The sequence below is a fragment of the Papaver somniferum genome, chromosome 11 (assembly GCF_003573695.1).
Source record: "Papaver somniferum cultivar HN1 chromosome 11, ASM357369v1, whole genome shotgun sequence".
NCBI classification, from domain to species: Eukaryota; Viridiplantae; Streptophyta; class Magnoliopsida; order Ranunculales; family Papaveraceae; genus Papaver; species Papaver somniferum.
In genome coordinates this window covers 18,225,598-18,241,894 of record NC_039368.1, presented here as the reverse complement: position 1 = coordinate 18,241,894, position 16,297 = coordinate 18,225,598, and the positions used below count along the sequence as shown (strand labels likewise).

The 16,297-nt window shown below is 36.4% G+C and overlaps 2 protein-coding genes and 3 pseudogenes across 2 annotated transcripts; all 5 read left to right on the top strand.

Moving 5' to 3' along the window:
• Positions 1 to 3,560: 3,560 nt before the first annotated feature.
• On the top strand, positions 3,561 to 4,835 carry LOC113324190 (uncharacterized mitochondrial protein AtMg00810-like). The gene has a single exon (XM_026572513.1). It carries the CDS (start codon positions 3,561 to 3,563, stop codon positions 4,833 to 4,835), a length of 1,275 nt encoding a protein of 424 aa, XP_026428298.1.
• A 1,701-nt stretch (positions 4,836 to 6,536) lies between these two features.
• Positions 6,537 to 8,776, top strand: LOC113320529 (annotated as a pseudogene).
• Positions 8,777 to 9,786: 1,010 nt separating this feature from the next.
• LOC113324189 lies at positions 9,787 to 11,651 on the top strand (annotated as a pseudogene).
• Positions 11,652 to 12,075: 424 nt separating this feature from the next.
• LOC113321283 (polyphenol oxidase, chloroplastic-like) lies at positions 12,076 to 14,021 on the top strand. The gene is made up of 2 exons (XM_026569180.1): positions 12,076 to 13,341; positions 13,454 to 14,021. The coding sequence occupies exons 1-2, from the start codon at positions 12,139 to 12,141 to the stop codon at positions 14,000 to 14,002; spliced, it is 1,752 nt and encodes a 583-aa protein (XP_026424965.1). The 5' UTR covers positions 12,076 to 12,138; the 3' UTR covers positions 14,003 to 14,021.
• A 56-nt stretch (positions 14,022 to 14,077) lies between these two features.
• LOC113321284 lies at positions 14,078 to 16,234 on the top strand (annotated as a pseudogene).
• Positions 16,235 to 16,297: the final 63 nt, after the last annotated feature.

The window sequence follows — 16,297 nt, the reverse complement described above, 5'->3', positions numbered from 1 at the left end:
TTGACCCAAAATTTGCTAAGTGACTTCAAATTATGTGACTTAAAATTTTAACATTTTCTAAATGCTCAAAATATCCATTATACCCCAAAAAATCTATATCGTGGCCCGAAATCTTCCAACTCGATTTACCATTTGCTTCAAGCTGCAATACACCCCATATATTAAGTATAGCATTCAGTCAAGTCAAATCTTGTCAAGTCAAAATTGTGTTGACCTTACAGACAAGTCAGTCATGTAATGATAAAACAAATAAATACTCTCAGACAGCCTGTATTGTTTTTAATTTTTCATTCAATAACAAAAATACTTTTTCTGCTTCTTATCTTCTCTGATATTTCTCATGGTATCAGATGGGTTGAGATCCAAACCCTAAATTTTTTACAAACCAGCTCAATATCTTTTACAATAATCTTTTACAGCTGATTAAGATCTAAATCTTTCACAGATTAATCATTCATATACAGTTTTTCATAACAAGTTTTACATCAAGATCTTCAATATTCTAATTCTTTAATCAGGGAGTTGTAATTTTATGGTTAGAAGAAGCAATCGTATCAATCCAGTACCAGAAGTTTCAATTGTATCAATGTCTTCCGCTGCATCAACGTCTGATAATGGTAATTTTACACTTCCTTTCACCAACATCACTAACTTTGTTTCTCTTAAGTTAGATAACACAAATTTTATTCTATGTCGCGACCAATTTGAGTCTATCTTGATTACAACTGATTTGTATGGTCATGTTAATGGAGAGATTCCAATGCCAGAGGAGAAAATTATGATTAATGGTGTTCTTAGTTTAAACCCAAAATGGGTTCAATGGAGAAAGATGGATCCATTTTTTTTTAGTTGTCTAAAAGATACATTCACATCTACAATTTTTGGGGATGTTCTTGGTCTAACTACATCAAGAGAAATATGGGAATTTCTTGAGTCCTGTTTTCAAACTCAATATAGAGCAAGAAATAATATGTTGAGAGCACAACTGTTTGGAATCAGAAGAGGAAATTTAAACACTCTAGTGTATTTACAGAAAATTAAGTCCATAACAGATTCCCTAGCTGTCATTGGAGAGAAAGTTAGTGATTCTGATCTTATAATGCATGTTTTGAATGGTTTGGGTAGGGAGTATGATACTTTTGTTATCTCAGCTCAAAATAGAGATAATCCTTATACTTTTAGTGAGTTGAAAGCAAGACTACTTACCTTGAGCAATGGTTATTTGATCAAGACCGTGATACTACTGGAGTTTATGATAGTCAACATAATTCCGGCTTATATGCAAGAAATGGTAATTCTAATTCAGGGAGTAGTTATAATGCTAATGGTGGCAAGAATAAGAATGGTTCAAATTTTCCTTATGGAAGAGGTAATGGGAATATAAGTGGACAGTATGGAAGTAGTTCTTCTAATATTCAAGAAAATTATGATCCAGGAAGTAGTTCTACATCAACTGGTGGATCTAGGAGGTTTGATTTATCACAAGTTGATTGCCAAATTTGCAGAAAGAAAGGGCATTATGCAAGCAGGTGCCATTTTCGATATTATCCTCCATCAAATTCTGGTTTTGTTAGTGTTTTTGAGCCTTCACAATCAGCAATTGGGAATTCTACTTCTACTACACCACAAGATTTTTCAAGTCAACATACTAATTCAATTCATATTAATGATGATCCTTCAAGATCTAATTTATGGCTATCAGACTCTGGGGCTTCAGCTCACATGACAGGTGATGCTTCATTGTTGCATAATACTTCCTCCTACAAGGGAAAGGACTCAGTTAAAATTGGCAATGGTAAGTCATTACCTATTTCTCTGACTGGTAATTCTAGTTTTCATACTTCATGCTAGTTTTCAGTTACAGAATGTTCTCCGTGTTCCTGAGATGAAACATAACTTGTTGTCAGTGGGTCAGTTTACATCAGATAACAAGTGTTACTTTAGGCTAGACCCTACATGATATGAAATAAGAGACTTGTCCACTAATGCACTCTTAGCAAAAGGTAGAATGGTTAACAATTTATATCCTATTTCTTCTCAAAACTTTCATCATGCTTTGTCTGCATTACATGGTTCTCCAGAACTTTGGCATTGTAGATTAGGTCATCCTTCTGATAATATTGTTAAACAACTTCATTCATCTAAACACATTATTGTTAATTCTTCAAAATCCCCTCCATCTTTATGCCATTCTTGTCAAATTGCCAAAAGTAAAAGGTTACCTTTTCATTTATATCATTCTCATGCTCTTACTCCTTTATCATTGATTCATTGTGATGAATGGGGACCCTCACCAGTTCCTTCTTTACAAGGTTTTAAATACTACATATCATTCATTGATGATTATAGTAGGTTTCATTGGATATATCCAATGGAACTGAAAACTGATGTTTTAAAGTGTTTTATCCATTTCAAAAACTTAACTGAAAATTTGTTTTCTACAAAGATACAATCTTTTCAAACAGATGGTGCTAGTGAACTTGTAAAAGGTGCTTTGGGTACTTTTCTTACTTAAAAGGGCATTAACATCAGAATTTCTTGTCCCAATACTCCTCAGCAAAATGGTCTTGCTGAGAGAAAGCATCGACATATAACTGAAATGGGCAATATTTTACTTTTTAATTCTTTCTGTCCTAAACATTTTTGGTATGATGCTTTCTTAACTGCAACATATCTAATTAACAGAACACCAACTCCAATTCTTCACAATAAATCTCCTTTTGAAGTTCTTCATTCTGTTTTACCTGATTATAGTTTTCTTAAGGTTTTTGGCACTGTATGTTATCCTTTTTTGGGTCATTCAAGATCAGATAAACTTTCTCCTAAGTCAGTCAAATGTGTGTTTATAGGTTACAATCCCTTACACAAAGGGTATAAGTATTATGATCCAATTTCAAGAAAACTGCATATTTCAACAAATGTAATCTTTTTCAGAACAAGAATTTTATTATTCATCTGATTCTTGTCATTCTAGTTCTTCTTCATCTACAATTCCTGAAATTTCTGATTTGTCTTCATCTCCTATTATTACTGATTTACCTTCTCCTTCTGCTCCTTCTAGTTCCATTGTCACAAGATCTATGAGAGGTGTTGTAAAACTAAAAACTTTTCCAGATCATGTCATGCATTGTACTGTTAAACATCCTCTTCCAGTTGCTTTTTCATCTTTGTTAGATATTCCATCTAAACCAAAAACCTTTAAGAGTGCAATCAAGATTCCTCAGGGGCAAGTCTCAATGAAAGAGGAGCATACTGCTTTAAAGGATAATGACACTTGAGAATTAGTTAAACCAGAACCTCACATGAACATTTTAGGTTGCAAATGGGTCTATAGGATTAAGCTTAAAGCAGATGGCAAAGTTGATAGATTCAAACCCAGATTCGTGGATTTATGTTATAATCAACAAGATGGTGTTGATTATGGAGAAACCTTTAGTCTTGTAGTTAAATCTACTACAGTGAGAATTGTATTGGTTTTAGCTGTTTCACAAAACTGAAAAATAAAACAGTTAGATGTATCAAATGCGTTTTTGCATGGATACTTAAATGAAGATGTTTACATGGATCAACCACAAGGTTTTGTGGATCCTGAATTTCCAGATTTTGTTTGTCACTTAAAGAAAAGTTTATATGGTCTCAAACAAGCACCAAGAGCTTGGTTTGAGAGGTTTAGTAGTTTTTTGGTTAAATTTGGTTTTACAAGATCAGTGTGTGATTATTCAATGTTCATCTATACTTCTTCCTCTGAAATGATGATACTTCTTTTATATGTTGATGACATTATTCTTACTGGGAATTCTGATGTTGCTATGGATAAGCTAGTTCAAGCTTTAAGTGTTGAGTTTGCTATGAGACAATTAGGGGATCTGAGTTATTTTTTGGGTATTGAAGCTCACAGAAATGAAAATTCTTTGGCTCTTACACAAAAGAAATATAATTTAGAATTACTTAAAAAGACAAATATGCTTGACTGCAAACCTTGTTCTACACCTGTAGTTAAAGAATCCAGAGCTTCTATCCATGATGGTGTTTTGTTGGAAAATGCAGCTGAATATAGGACAATAGTAGGTAGTCTTCAGTATTTAACAAATACTATACCAGATATTTCTTTTGGAGTTAACTATGTGTCACAATTCATGCATGCACCAACTGATGTTCATTATCATTTAGTTAAAAGAATTTTGAGATATTTGAAGGGTACTGTTGGAGTTGGAATTACTCTACACAAAGGGGATATCTCCACAGTAAGAGCTTATACAGATTCTGATTGGGATGGATGCCCAGATACAAGAAGGTCTACATCTGGTTATGCTATATTTCTGGGAAGTTCTCTCATTTCATGGTCTAGTAAGAAACAACCCACTGTTTCCAGGTCTTCTGCTGAAGCAGAATATAAATGTTTATCCGTTATTGCATCTGAGTTAGAATGGCTATCTAATGTGTTTAAGGAATTGCAAATCTCAGTTCAACTTCCAATGCAAATGTTATGTGATAACACTTCAGCTATTTTCTTGGCTTCTAATCCTGTTTTTCATTCCAGGGCCAAGCATATAGAAGTTCAGTATCATGTAGTAAGGGATTTGGTTGATAAAGGTTTTGTGAAGATTCAACATGTTCCTTATGAAAGTCAGATTGCAGACTTATTCACAAAAGGGTTGTGCTCACCTACTTTTACTTCTTTACTTCAACAACTGTTGGGAGATACTTCAAGTGCTGCTGTTGATGTATCTGAGTGTCAAAACTCTTCATGTACTGCTGATGAAGAAGAACTCTCCTCTGACAATGAAGCTGCTTTGTTTTCTGGACTTGCTCTTCATTCTTTTGTTATGTTTTAAATTTTCAGTTGTTGTTATTTTTTGATTGAGTCTGTCAAGTTGAATTCTGTGGATGCCAGTATCAACTTGAGGGGGCTGTTAAGTACAACATTCAGTCAAGTCAAATCTTATCAAGTCAAAGTTATGTTGACCTTACAGACAAGTCAGTCCTGTAATGATAAAACAAATACATACTCTCAGACAGTCTGTATTGTTTTTAATTTTTCATTCAATAACAAAAATACTTTTTCTGCTTCTTATCTTCTCTGATATTTCTCACCATAGCATAAAATGTGCATCGTGAAACCGAAGTCTATCTTTGTAATCAAAATATGCCATGTGACCCAATATTTATGATGTACTAAAATTTGTCACGTAAATTTATCTAGTAAAGATAGTAATAAGTCGACGACCTCAGTTCCATAACAAGTGAAAGTAAAAAGCCAAAGCAAAAGTAACAGTGACGGGTTATCGGCTAACATACGCCTCTACATGATCCACTAATGACTAAATTAGCTAACCACACTACTCTTAACAAACCTCAACGATTTGTCAATATCAAATCAAATTAAGCAGGAGAATGTACATACGCTATTACTTTGAATCTATTCATTGGAAAGTAGTTCTATTGAAATCCATCCATAAGTTGTTGTCTAAATAATAAGTAATCACTTAATTAGTTAAAAGCGGTTGCAATTTATATTATAGTCCACCAAAAGAAGGAACTGGCAACAATTTCGAGTGAATTGCAACCGTCCACCAAAAGAAGGAACTGGCAACAACCATTGGGGTTCACATTCATGTTGCCAATCTAGTTAATAAATAATTTCAGAAGGTCATTTTAATCGGTCGTTGTAGTTTAACTAAAAGCATGCAAAAATAATCTGCAGACTCCACCGTTGGCTTGAACCTATAACTAGAACAAGATATGTAAAGTGAATTTGCCTTAATTTGCTTGGTAGGTACCATGTACCAACCGTGGCACTATTAGGTGGTTAAGGCTTGGGAAGAGACGGAAAAATATAGATTAATAGGGTGTTTGGATGTACACTAACAAGTTGCTTTTCAATTTTTGGAAATCGAAAAGTCAGAAATGTTTGTCAATGATTTTTCAAAACGATTTTTGGAAGCAGAAAAGTTGAATTTTTGTGAAGCAATATAATTTCTGTTTCTGGCTTCTACTTCTGGGAAGATGAAATCGGTAAAAAGTAAATCAAAAGTCAGTAAAAAGTAAAACAAAAGGCCGAAAAAAGTAATCCACCGCTCCAATATCAGAGGTTAATTCAAAGGAAAAGTAAACAAATTGGCATATATCGCCTATTTGGCTACAAGTGTTGAAAAGGTGAAGAGCCCAAAAATGAAAAGCTGGGCAAAATATAGATAAAAAAAAAACAAATTTAGGGGGTCTGTGTGCAGCCGTAGGAGTCTGCATGGAAATGTGCATAAGTTACTCTAGGCTAGTTATTCTTCTTTGCGTCAACATGTATTTACGTACACTTTGGCCCGCTCCCATTGTTATACCAACTGATTGATGTGAATGAGGATATACCATAACTATGCCAAGTATCAAGTTTACTATAAATTAATGCAGGATAAGACCACACTGTAGAAAACAAGTTTTTATTTTTGTAGAGTACCATGAAAATAAAGTATTACCTGCGAGAAAATAAAGTATTACCTACGAATTAAAGTTCGTTGTACCGGCACGCAACGTGAATAAATGGTAGCTAGAGTCATAGAAACTTTTTGGAATTAAAAGGAAAAGAAAATAGAAAAATTCCTACCAAGTCCCGCTTATAATTTTATCTATAAAATGCTTCAAAGATCATAAACTTTGTTCAATATCCAAACCACAGCAAAGCCATGGCTTCTCTTTCTTCCCTTCACTCCATTTCCACTACTTCTTCAAAGTCCCTCTCTGCATGCCCTAGCTCATCTCAAAAGCCGTCACAGATTTCTGCAATTAGGAAACAAAAATATAACCATCATAAGATTATCCAGTGCAGAACTAACAAAAACCATAATGAAGATGACCGTGTAAACGAAACTAGCAGCAGTTCCATTGATAGAAGAAACATGCTTCTTGGTCTAGGAGGTTTATATGGTGCAACATCAGCTCGGTTTGGTGCAGACGGCCGTATGGCTGTTGCAGCTCCCATACCTCCACCTGATTTATCAGATTGTGGTCCAGCAAATCTTCCGCCTGGTGCGCCATCAATAAATTGTTGTCCACCAAACACAAACATCATCGATTTTGAGCCACCATCTCGTCATTCTCCTCTAAGGGTTCGTCCAGCTGCTCATTTAGTTGACAAGGCTTATGTCGCTAAAATTAACAAAGCCTATGAACTTATGAGAGCTCTGCCCGATGATGATCCACGTAGTTTTTACCAGCAAGCTAATGTCCACTGCGCTTACTGTGATGCTGCTTACAGTCAAATTTTAGCTGGTTACCCAAATTTGGAAATACAAGTTCACAGATGCTGGCTTTTCTTTCCGTTCCATAGATATTATCTCTACTTCCATGAGAAAATCTTGGGTAGTTTAATTGGTGATCCAACTTTTGCTTTACCATACTGGAACTGGGATTCTCCTGCTGGTATGCAAATGCCTTCTTTCTATACAAATCCGCGTTCTGCTCTTTACGATCCACTTCGTGACCCTCGACATCAACCACCAGCTTTACTTGATCTTAATTATAACGGCGTCGACGAAACTAATCTCCCTCCAGAACAACTGATTTATAACAACCTTACTACTATGTACCGGCAAGTGGTGTCTGGTGGAAAGACACCCACACTTTTCTTAGGATCTCCATATCGAGCCGGTGATCCTCCAGCTCCTGGTGCAGGAACGATTGACAATGTCCCCCATGGTCCGGTTCACCGTTGGACTGGAGATCCAAGACAACCTAACAGGGAAGATATGGGTAACTTCTATTCTGCAGCGAGAGATCCAATCTTTTTTCGCTCACCATTCGAATGTTGACCGTCTGTGGACTATATGGAAGAGTTTAGGAGGAAGACGACGGGATTTCACCGATCCTGATTTCTTGAATTCAAGTTTTATTTTCTTTGATGAGAATAAACAAGCCGTGAGAGTGACGGTACGTTAAACTCTCTAGTTCCATCTCTGCTCGACTTGTTAATCGTTCTACGAGAACTATAATCATGTTCCAGGACATTGCGCTTAAATATATACAACAAACAGCTATATTGCTAATAATGAATCTATCGATCATTTGCAGGTTAGAGATTCCTTGGAGCAAGAGAATTTAAGGTACAAGTATCAGGACGTGAAAATTCCATGGCTTCAAACAAAGCCCAGAGCTCCTACAACAAACAAGGTCGACAAAAATGCTGTGCGCCCGACAACATTCCCTGTAACAGTCGACAGGACGGTGCAAGTTTTGGTTAAGAGGCCAATTACAAAGAAACGAAGTAAGAAAGAAAAAGAAGAGAAAGAGGAAATGTTGGTTCTAAACGGTGTTGAGTTTTACAGAGGTGCTCCAGTTAAGTTTGATGTATTCATCAATTACGATGGTGATGCTGGTATGGATTCAACTGCATGCGCAGGTAGTTTGGCTAATGTACCACATGCACATGGAGAAGAGGTCAATTATGAGGTAATCAAGACTCCTTTGAAGTTAGCATTGAACGATGTGCTTGAAGATTTAGAGGCTGAAGATGATGAGGATATTGTTGTTACTATGGTACCAAGAGAGTCAGAAAATGGGATGGAGGTTTGTACAATTGATGGTATGGAAATCCAGTTCGATTAATTAATATATCGAGAGTAAATCATCTTAAAATGATTGAATTATCTATCTTCATTAGTACTTAATCTTTCCTTGATGTATGTGTGGGTTTGTAATAAGATTCATGGTCAAGGTGTATATGTTCCTTGACCCGTGCTTATGCTATTAACATCTTTAATGTATGGTTTATTGTGTGTTATGACTACATGAAATGCGAATCCCAGTTACATATGTATCCAAAACTCTTAAGGATATCTCATTTTTGGATGAAAAATTTTGAACGATGCAAAGATCAAGCAAGACCTTAAAACTAACAGCCATCAGATGATGATTTTGGGACTTGCGATTGAAAGCTCATCAATTCAGGAGGTATGAATTTCGACCACGACCAGCCATCACCTTTGGAATAATATCTAGCCAAATAAAGCGCAAAGGTATGTATTCAATATGCCTCTGGAGATCAGAGTATCGAAAATACCAAGCTTGTCTAGGAGAAATAACTTTTCTCTGGAGATCAAGTACATCTGCACATTTAGCACTTTATTGATCAACATGGATCTACTACGATAATGGAGTTTCTCAGATTCAGAAACCTGGTTGACTTTTCAAAGCTATGTCAGATGACTCGCCTCTTTTCCATGATCTTGGGACTTCATATACTTAATATACAACCACACTGAACATACTGCCGGAAATGTTTAATTCCGGTACCATGAACCAAAGTAAACCACATACAGTGAGGAGGACTGCACCTAGGAAGACAAGAATTGAAAGTAAAATTAAAAGTAAGAGCCAAGGAGTATCCTGTTCTACGGCTGCTATACAACCAAGTATATTTACTCTTGACTAACCACAGCAATTGTCAATTTCAAAAATCTAACTAAGCGGGAGATATACATACGTAATTACTTTTCTTTTTTTGATTAGAGGGTAACTATATTTAAATACATGCAAAAGTTGCTGCATGATACATACAGAATTCTTTGATCAGTTGGAAGCGCTTGCAATTTAATTTGGAATGAATTGCAACCATTAATCAAAAGAACTAACATCAACATCAATTGAGTTTCACATTCATGTTGCCAAATCAAATTAAGATCAATTTCAGTAAAATATTGAATTTAAAAGGTAACGAAAATATAATAATTCCTTCCCAATCCCGTTCCATTTCCTCTATAAAAAGCGCTTGTTCAATACTCAGACAACAGTAGAGACATGGCTTCTCTTTCAAGCCTGCACTCCATTTCTACCGCTTCCTCAAAATCTCAATCTCCATGTCCTAGTTTATCTCGAAAGATGACGCAGATTTCTGTGATTAGGAAACTCAACTATAACCATCTTAGAGTTATCCAGTGTAGAGCTAATAAAGACCGTGAAAATGAAACTACCAGCTGCAGTTTCATTGATAGAAGAAATATGCTTGTTGGTCTAGGAGGTTTATATGGCGCAACAACATCAACTGGATTTGGTGTAAGACCGTATAGCTGTTGCGGCTCCCATACCTCCACCTGATATATCAACCTGTGGTCCAGCAAACATTCCTGCTGGTGCTGCACCAGTGGATTGTTGTCCACCGCAAGTAGAAAAATTATCGATTTTAAAAAACCATCTTCTTCAACTCCTCTTAGGATTCGTCCGGCTGCTCATTTAGTTGATGAGGCTTATATCGCTAAATATAACAAAGTTTATGAACTAACGGGAGCTTTACCCGACGATGATCCACGTAGTTTTTACCAGCAAGCTAATGTCCACTGTGCTTACTGTTCTGATGCTTTCGATCAGTCTTTAGCTGGTTTCCCTGGTTTGGAAATTCAAGTACATAGTTGCTGGCTTTTCTTGCCATTCCATAGATTCTATCTTTACTTCCACGAGAAAATATTAGGTAGTTTAATTGGTGATCCGACATTTGCTTTACCGTTTTGGAACTGGGATTCTCCTCCTGGTATGAAGATGCCTCCAATGTATCTAAACCCAGGTTCCGCTCTTTACGATCCATTTCGTGACCCTCGACATCTACCACCAACTATAATTGATCTTAATTACAATTTCGTGGAGCCTAATCTCCCTGCACGACAACTGATTACCAGAAACCTTACTACGATGTATCGTCAGATGGTGTCTGGTGGGAAGACACCCACACTTTTCCTAGGATCTCCATATCGAGCCGGTGATCCACCGAATCCTGGTGCAGGGACAATTGAGCTTGTTCCCCATAACACAGTTCATATTTGGACTGGAGATCCAAGACAACCAAACAGGGAAGACATGGGTGACTTCTATTCTGCAGTGATGGATCCAATCTTTTTCGCTCATCATTCAAACATTGACCGAATGTGGACTATATGGAAGAGATTAGGAGGAAACCGAAAGGATTTCACCGATCCTGATTTCTTAAATGCTGCTTTTCTTTTCTATGATGAGAAAAAACAGCTCGTCAAAGTGCGGGTATATGTTACATTCACCAAAAACCACAATGTCTACAGCTTACAGCCTATTTAGTATGTTGCTAATAATCTAAAGATAATTTGCAGGTTAAAGATTGTTTGGAGCCAGAGAATCTAAGGTTCAAGTATCAAGAAGTGCAAATTCCATGGCTGCAAATGAAACCCAGAACTTCTCTAGCAAGAACGCTCCGGAATAAAATAGCAAAGAAGAAAGCAGTGTGCGAAACGGAATACCCTATAACACTCGATAAGACAGTACAGGTACTGGTTAAAAGGCCAATTACAAAGAAACGAAGCAAGAAAGAAAAAGAAGATAAGGAAGAAATGTTGATTATAAGCGGTATTGGGCTCGATAGAGGTGATCCTATAAAATTTGATGTCTATATCAATGATGATGGCACGGTTGGTCCCGAATCAAGTGAATATGCAGGTAGTTTCACAAATGTACCACATGTACATGAAGACCATGAAAGCAAGAAAACCAAGACTTGTTTGAAGTTGGGAATAACTGGTATTCTTGAAGATATTGATGCTGAAGATGATGATGACATTCTTGTTACGATGGTACCAAGAGATTCAGGAAGAGCAAATAAGGATGTTCTTACCATCGACGGAATGGAAATCCAGTTTGATTAATCAATATATATATCCGGACTAGCTAAGTTGTCTTGAAATGTTTGGATTTTCTATCTTAAGACGTATGTGTGGTATTGTAGTATAAATTTCACATGGTCAAGGTGTATATGTTCCTTGACCCATGCTACTGCACTCCAATTTACTTTTTCAAGGGCTGCTATATCCTCTACCTGATCCACTATCGACTGAATTTGCGAACCACGTACATTATTAATTACTCTCAACTAACCAAAACAAAGTTGTCAGTTTCAAAGTTACCTAAGCATTAAGCAGGCTGCAGTAGACATACATACGTAATTCCTTTTCTTGTTTTGGTTAAAAAGTATCACATTCATGTTACCAAATCTAGTTAATAGAAATTAAAATAAAAGAATCTGAATTTAAAAGGTGAAGAAAATATAAAAATTCCTACCAAATTCCATTTCATTTCATTTCATCTGTAAAACTGACTCATCGCTCATAGATTTGTTCAATATTCAGCAAATTCATGGCTTCTCTTTCTTCCCTTCCCTCCATTTCTACTGCTTCCTCAACGACTCTATCTACATGTCCTAGTTTATCTCAAAAGATGACACAGATTTCTGTGATTAGGAAACAAAAACACAATCATCTTAGAGTTATCCAATGTAGAGCAAACAATAAAGACCATGATCAAGATGGATCCAGTAGCATTTTCATTGGTAGAAGAAATATACTTATTGGTCTAGGAGGTTTATATGGTGCAACAACATCTAGATTCGGTGCAGACGGTATGGCTATTGCGGCTCCTATACCTCCACCAGCGTCAAACTGTGGTCAAGCAGAAACACCAGTGGATTGTTGTCCACCACTAAATACACAAATTGTTGATTTTAAGAAACCATCTTCTTCTACTCCTCTTAGGATTCGCCCGGCAGCTCAGTTAGTTGATGAGGCTTATATTGCTAAATATAACAAAGCCTATGAACTAATGAAAGCTTTGCCCGACGATGATCCCCGTAGCTTTTACCAACAAGGTAATGTCCACTGTGCTTATTGTGGTGATGCTTTCAATCAATCTTTAGCTGGTTACCCTGGATTAGAAATTCAAGTCCATAGAGGCTGGCTTTTCTTTCCATTTCATAGATACTATCTTTACTTCCATGAGAAGATATTGGGTAGTCTAATTGGTGATCCAACTTTTGCTTTACCATACTGGAACTGGGATTCTCCTGCTGGTATGCAAATGCCATCTATGTATATGAACCCCGCTTCTGCTCTTTACAATCCACTTCGTGACGCTCAACATCAACCACCAACTACAGTTGATCTTAATTACAGTTTTGTTGATTCTGCACAACAACAAATTAATGAAAATCTTGCTACTATGTACCGACAAGTGGTGTCTGGAGGAACGACACCCACACTTTTCTTAGGATCTCCATATCGAGCCGGTGATCCACCAAATCCTGGTGCAGGAACAATTGAGCTTGCTCCCCATAATACAATTCATCTTTGGACTGGAGATAGAACACAACCTAACAGGGAAGACATGGGTAACTTCTATTCTGCAGCAAGGGATCCAATCTTTTTCACTCATCATGCAAACATTGACAGAATGTGGACTGTATGGAAGAGTTTAGGAGGAAAACGGAAGGACTACACTGATCCTGATTTCTTAAATGCTGCTTTTCTTTTCTATGATGAGAAAAAACAGCTCGTCAGAGTGACGGTATGTATTTAAATTCTCTATTCCAACACCTGCTTGAATTTTCACCTATGGAATATTTGCAGACTACAGCCTACTTAAAATGTACTGCTAATAATCTATAGATAATTTGCAGGTTAAAGATTGTCTGGAACCAGAAAATCTAAGGTTCAAGTATCAGGATGTGGAAATTCCGTGGCTGCAAACAAAGCCCAAAGTTCCTAAAGCAAGGATGCTCCGGAATAAAATAGAACAGAAGAGAGCAGTGGGCACGACACAGTTCCCTATAATACTCGATAAGACAGTACGAGTTTTGGTTAAAAGGCTAAACACAAAATCAAGAAGCAAGAAAGAAAAAGAAAATAAAGAAGAGATTTTGATTATAAGCGGAATTGAGATCGACAGAGGTGCTCCTGTAAAATTTGATGTCTATATCAATGAAGACGACAAGGTTGGTCCCGAATCAAGTGAATATGCAGGTTGTTTCACTAATGTACCACATGCACATGGAGATTATCATAAAGGCAAGAAAATCAAGACTAGTTTGAAGTTAGGATTAAATAACATTCTTGAAGATTTAGATGCTGAAGATGATAAAGAAATTCTTGTTACTCTAGTACCAAAATATTCAGGAACATTAGCAAAGTTTGTTACAATTGATGGTATGGAAATCCAGTATGATTAATCAATATACCGACACTAGTCAATCAATCTTAAAATGTTTGGATTCTGTATCTTCATATGTATGTGTGGCATTGTAATAAAATCCATGGTCAAGGTATATATGTTCCTTGACCCATGCTTATGTTTACATCTTCAGTGTATTTCCTATGTAGCAGCCTGGACTAGTTGAATAATTCCAATGGTAGTTTAAACAAAATATTTTACCAATGGGTCTCTCTCAAAAGTTAAAACGCGGTCATGGACGGCATTGAATTAATTAATTAAAAAATATGTAAGATCATTGTGTGATTTGTCTTATTAAGGATGAATTATTCAAAGAGAAGACATTCCACAAATTTTAAAAATGAAACAAGGGATCTTTCACTTAAATACTTAATTTTCCAGCTCCCATTTATCTTACCCCTTGACTGAAATACTTACATTCAAAGGAGAAAGTTCAGATTTACCTTCTTTAATCTTGTTTTTGTTCTTTGGGGTTCCAAACAATGAAAGGAAAATTAGCTGCTTTCATTTTGGTGTTCTTTCTCGTGACCAGTTCTTGTATGGGTAACAAGAAATGCTTAACAATCACTTCACCAAAATCACTCAAACATGACTATGATTGTGCCATCTTAAATTTTGGGAGTTCTCAAGAAGAAGAAGCTACGGTTATAGGTAATGTCATTTATCCAAAAATGAATACAAAGGGATGCAAAGATTTCAGTAAATTCAACGTATCTTTGAATTCGAAACCAGGAGAATTGCCTACTTTACTGTTAGTTGATAGAGGAGGTAAAACTTTTCCAAGTTGTATGTCAAGAAAAAAATCTTTTGAGATTTTTATTGAAATTTAATTACTTGATGTTTAATTTGATTCCAGATTGTTACTTCAAATTGAAAGCATGGTATGCGCAGAATGCAGGAGCATCCGCAGTTCTCGTAGCAGATTACGCTGTCGAACCTCTTCCAACAATTGTTCTCATAGAAGACCATCTAAGAAATGTATCAATACCATCTATTCTAACAACTAAAACTCTTGGAGACAGCATCAAGGAAGCTCTATTCAGTGGCGAGATGGTTAATGTTAAACTAAACTGGAGAAAATCGCCAGTTGACGCTACTGAGAGAGTTGAGTATGAATTGTGGACTGACATAAACAGCGGATGCGGGACTAAATGCGATAAACAGATTGAATTTGTTAACAACTTCAAAAGAGCAGCAAAGTTACTTGAACAGAAAGGTTATACCAAGTTCACTCCACACTATCCGATTTGGTACTGTCCTGCAGTTTTTACCTTATCAAAACAATGCAAATCTCAGTGTATTAATAAAGGGCGGTACTGCGCTCCTGATCCTAATCAAGATTTTAGTAAAGGATATGATGGGAAAGATGTTGTCATTGAAAACTTAAGACAGCTTTGTTTGTTTAAAGTTGCTAATGAAAGTGGTATGCCATGGGTTTGGTGGGATTATGTTACTGAATTTGGAAACAGATGTTCCATGAAGGAACAGAAATTTAACAAGGAATGTGCAGATCAAGTCATTCAATCTTTAGGTGCCATATCTTATTCTTGAGACTAACACAGAAGGTGGCATTAACTAAAAATTCTACGCGATTCTTTTTAATGCTCGGTTTCCATTTTATATGTTTTCTTGACAGGCCTTGATATTGTGAAGATAGACGAATGTACGGGAGATGATCTAAATGCAGATGTGGAGAATCCAATACTCTCAGTGCTGAACAGGATGCACAGGTTAAAGCCCTTGATACGTATTTGCGTTGATATCTATGTTTGTGTTTGTTTGTTCAGCTTGAGACAGTTTGGGTTATTGCTAACCAGAATCATATTGATTTTATAGCTGAACAAAGGTACGTGTGGGAATGGAATTATCATACCGACGCTTGTAATCAACAACAAAATATACAGAGGTAAGCAGGTTACCTGGACTGTCTGTGTAAAGGGGCCGAACTTTTGTTCTTCTGTGGTTATGGCTGGATTTGATTAACGTATAGATTTTGTACTTTAATTTTCAGGTAAGTTGGAGAAAGGAGGCGTTCTGAAAGCCATATGCAAGGTTTTACCTGTGAACAAGAAGCCAGATATATGTTCAAATCACGAGAAAGGTCAAGAAAGCGATTAATTTGAACATATCCGCACTACATGTAACTGAATAAACAAGACGCCTTCTCTATTTGAAGTGTCATAGTACTGTAAATCCTTCAATGATTGTCAAAATAAATTGTGCTACACTACATAGTAAGATGGCTTTTCAAACTGACGGATCAAACTCAGTCCAAGCTAACTGACAGAAAAGC

Bases quoted from the DNA above. Each gene is read 5' to 3' on its own strand.
- LOC113321283 (XM_026569180.1), top strand. From the start codon at position 12,139: ATGGCTTCTCTTTCTTCCCTTCCCTCCATTTCTACTGCTTCCTCAACG. The intron at 13,342-13,453 runs GTATGTATTTAA...GATAATTTGCAG, and splicing joins AACAGCTCGTCAGAGTGACG to GTTAAAGATTGTCTGGAACC.
- LOC113324190 (XM_026572513.1), top strand. From the start codon at position 3,561: ATGGATCAACCACAAGGTTTTGTGGATCCTGAATTTCCAGATTTTGTT.